Source organism: Numenius arquata, chromosome 5, assembly GCF_964106895.1.
Source record: "Numenius arquata chromosome 5, bNumArq3.hap1.1, whole genome shotgun sequence".
NCBI lineage: Eukaryota > Metazoa > Chordata > Aves > Charadriiformes > Scolopacidae > Numenius > Numenius arquata.
Window position 1 is genome coordinate 70,068,920 of NC_133580.1, and position 3,905 is coordinate 70,072,824.

General features: G+C 47.9%; 1 protein-coding gene across 1 annotated transcript; it reads right to left on the reverse strand.

Moving 5' to 3' along the window:
• Positions 1-469: 469 nt before the first annotated feature.
• On the reverse strand, positions 470-3,550 carry NPFFR2 (neuropeptide FF receptor 2). Its single transcript, XM_074147774.1, has 3 exons — positions 2,844-3,550; positions 1,856-1,955; positions 470-1,310 (listed from the first exon to the last, which is right to left on the reverse strand). The coding sequence occupies exons 1-3, from the start codon at positions 3,208-3,210 to the stop codon at positions 470-472; spliced, it is 1,308 nt and encodes a 435-aa protein (XP_074003875.1). The 5' UTR covers positions 3,211-3,550.
• Positions 3,551-3,905: the final 355 nt, after the last annotated feature.

The following is a 3,905-nucleotide window of genomic DNA, read 5'->3' on the forward strand; positions in this document are numbered from 1 at the left end:
AACAACTAGCTTTACGTGCTGAAACTTTACCATAAATACTGCTCGAGCACCCCTGTTTCAGCTGCTCCGAGAGACTGGCAGAAGAAAACGAATGAATGTTCTCCTCTTCATCAGCGAGCATCTGCAGTAATTGTATGCGAGTCGATAATCACAGTTCTCTTTTTCTCTTATGTCACAATAAATGGAAGGTAATCCCATTTTAATCACATCTTTGCTCCAGCCCAGTTAGAGAGCAGTGAGTCATCCCTGGCTGCAGGGAAGCTGCCACTGGTTTAAGCTGGTAACGCGAAGGGCTGGATTTGGTTTCCTACTTGTATCAAACGTTTGGATATTATGCAAGTTGCGTTATCTCCTTCAAACCAGAAACATCTTGATATTTTTGTCAGACAGGGCTTACAGAGCATGAGTTTCACAAGAGAAAGAATAAACCCCGTGAGGCATAAATCATTTGGGTAGTTCATAGCGTGTTTCACTTAATCCTGTCGTTGCAGGGCTCTTCTAGATCCTCCATTATCAGATCCTGCTGGTTATTCACCCAATTCCCTTTCTTAAGTGCCTTCCCCTCCTCCTGAGCAGTCTGACGAGCTTGATCCCGGGGCGCCGGGTAGTTGGCAGCTGGTAAGATGGCATTGCTTTGGCCTTGCTGAGAGCGGACCTCCCTGTGAACCATCTCCCTGAAGCAGAGCTGAAGTTTAAAAGCTGCCTGAAAGCCTCGGCGGAAGTTCTCGTTGAAGAAGCCGTAGATGATGGGGTTGACGCTGCTGTTGAAAAAGGCCAGCCAGTGAGCAAAGGGATAGATGTAAATGTTGATGATCTGCAGCTGGATATCCGAAAGGTTGGCGTAGTCTGAAAGCATCATCAGAGTCCACAAGGGAAGCCAGGAGAGGGTGAAAAGCAAAGCCACGATAATGAGCATCTTGATGACTTTCTGTTTCTTCTTGGACACACCGTGCCGCTGCTCCTGGCCGTGTTTTCCCACCACGGGCATCGCCGTGTTAAAGAGCGCGATGCTGATCCTGGCATACATGATAACGATGAGCGACAGGGGGGCCAGGTAGATGTTGGCAAACAGAACCGTCGTGTAGATCTTCCTCATCCCCGGGTTCGGCCAGTCCTCCCGGCACCAGTAGACGGGGCGGGTTTCGTTGCCATAGCCGAGGATCACCCTGAAATGCTTCTCCTCTCGCACCTGCAGCATGACCGCAGAAGGACACATGATGGCCACGGCCAGGATCCAGATGACGGCTATGATGATGACTGCGGTCGAGATGGTCAGCTTCTGCTTAAACGGGTAAACAATGCATCGAAACCTGTGGCAGAGACACCCGGGGACACACGAGGAGAAGCCCTTGAAGGAACGCTTATCAAACAGGCAAGCCTACGCACACATTTTAAATTGTATGGTTTTTTTAAAAAGTGCAGATGGAATCATCTCCTCATCCTGCATAAAAAAAAAAGTTGCATTTGGTTGCTCCATTGAAGAGCTGTGTTGGTAAAAACAATCCTGAAAAAACATCAGATTTGCTGTCAAATTGTCCTCATTTTGATCTGTCTCCATACCAACCTAACATTTAACCAAAGCAGGGACTCCTGCCTCTGCTATCCACCTTAATAGCTAAGGAACAGACCAGTTCTAGGCAGCCAGGGGTAGCCCAACTGTACCATCTTTAAGGAAACCAGTGGAGGAGCAAATTACTGTGGCTGCTCTTTAGACACCACCACGTTTTGGTTTTTTTTCTCAAAAGCCTTAGGAGCAAAATACATCTAATTTATGGCAGTGTTGCATGGATTAATGCGTGGTCAGGTGGCCAGAGGGAGGTGAAAGCAACAGCTTGTGGTCTCTGCATCATCTTACCTGTCTACAGCGATAGCAACCAGAGTGAAGACAGAGGCAGAAACCGAGATTCCTTGGACCATCCCGCTCATCTTACAAACCAGGCTCCCAAACGGCCATCCTGGAAGGAAAGAGGCAATTGAAATTACCACCATCTCACTGCAGCACAGTGCTTCTGTGCCTAACAGGAGATTTCTGCCCCGGAACTAATACATTCCTTTTGCTCTGTCAGGCCATAGCAGGAGTTTCTGATGTTCCAAAAAACAGCAAAGCAAACATTTGTGGTTTAACGTCCCATTAAAATGAGATCTCAAGACAAGAAAGGGAATCGACCACTAGAGCTGATTGTTCTCTTTGTCTGGCGCTCAGATTCTGCCGAGTCTTCCTGAAGACATATCCTGGTATTTGGAGAATCCCCTCCTAAAGAGCGGGGATGTGGAAGTCAGCAAGGACAGCCCCAGTCAGAAGGTGGGTTAGGGGCTTGTCTTCCTCCCCTCTGACTCCCAGAGACTTGAAATGCCTGTAGAGCCCCCCAGAAGTGGCAGCGTGCAGCGGGGGGCAGTGATGTCTTGGTTCAAGGTGACCTTTAAGCTGCTGCCTTCTGTTCTGCCCGCATGGACTAGTGAGTGCTGATTGCAGTACCCTCCTGAGTAGCCTCAAAGCCACGGCACCTCCAACCTCTCTGCTGGGAGGGCTGCAACGGTGCCTAAATCTTTTTTAACCAGTGTCGGGGGGTGATGGGTGAGAGATTTTGCCCCTCGAGCCCAGCGTGCAAATTGAGGGCTCCAAATTTGCCCCAGGCTTTCTCCAAGACGCTGGGTTCTGTGTGCCATGGACAGAGTTAAGGAGGAATTTGTTCTCATCACTGTCACGTGCACTTGAATTTCATAGAATCTTAGAATCATTATGGTTGGAATATCTTTAATATCTTTAATATATTTTCAGGGTCCCCAGGGAGGCCAGCACTCAGAAACCAGCTCTTCCTGCTGCGCAGTGGGAACCAGCCTACCTGCGATGATGTTGTCCAGGAGGGTGGTGGGCATGCAGAAGATCCCCACCAGCAAATCACTGACAGCCAGGTTCAAGATGAAGAGGTTGGTGACCGTACGCATGTGTTTGCTCTTCAGGACGATGAAGCAAACCACCCCGTTGCCCACCATGCAGAGCACGAAGATGAGGAGGTATGAGGCGATGAAGACGGCGGCCACTGAAGGCTGATGAAGGTAGAAGTCCACGTAGGAGACGTTGCCTTCAAAGTAGAGGTACTTGTATGTCCCGGTGTAATTTAGCACGGGAGGCCAATCGAACGAAGAGTTGGAGTCCATCTTCTTACTCGTGTCGTCATGGACCTTAAAAGATATTTTTAAAAAGGTCATTTTTAGTATCCTTGATGTTGATCTGAAGAAATGTGACTGGTTTGGATACACCGTGTGCTGAAATACGTGCAAAGCTTGTGTATACTCATCCCTCCATGGCTGGCTTTCACAGTCCGTGTTCTGAGCCTCCCCAGATAAGAAAAGCAACAAATATTATGAGTTTAATTTTACAACACAGACATACAACAGTGACCAGTAAGACTGCTGAGGGCTTTCTTCCTTCTCCAGACTCCATAAATTAAATCCTTCCTTTCCCAAAGGAGAGGAAAGCGGGACAGGATGTAAACTGGCGTCTTGTGTTGGGTCAAGTAAACAAACCAGCAACTGGAACAGGTTATTTTGAGGGAAAAAAAAAAAAAACTAAATCAGATTTCTTGAGAAATCCATTTTCTCAACAGCTTGAGTAATCTGGCACTCAGGTAACAGTGAGATTGCTCAGCCGTGAAAACCAGTGGTTAAATTAAAGCTTTCTGAAGTGGCGCAAACCTTCTGCCTGAATGCGTCCAAATCCAAACCCACTTCATTAAAAATGAAATATTTTTTGGGTACGGCTGGTATGAGACCCCAGTGGACTTTACTTCCCTGCTTACAAGCTGCATAGATCAGGAGATGAGTCTGCAGACATGAAGGGCGACACTGTGTTCAGAAGAGGCTGAAGCCCGAGTAGTACCAGCTTCATTTCCCAGCTCTGCTGC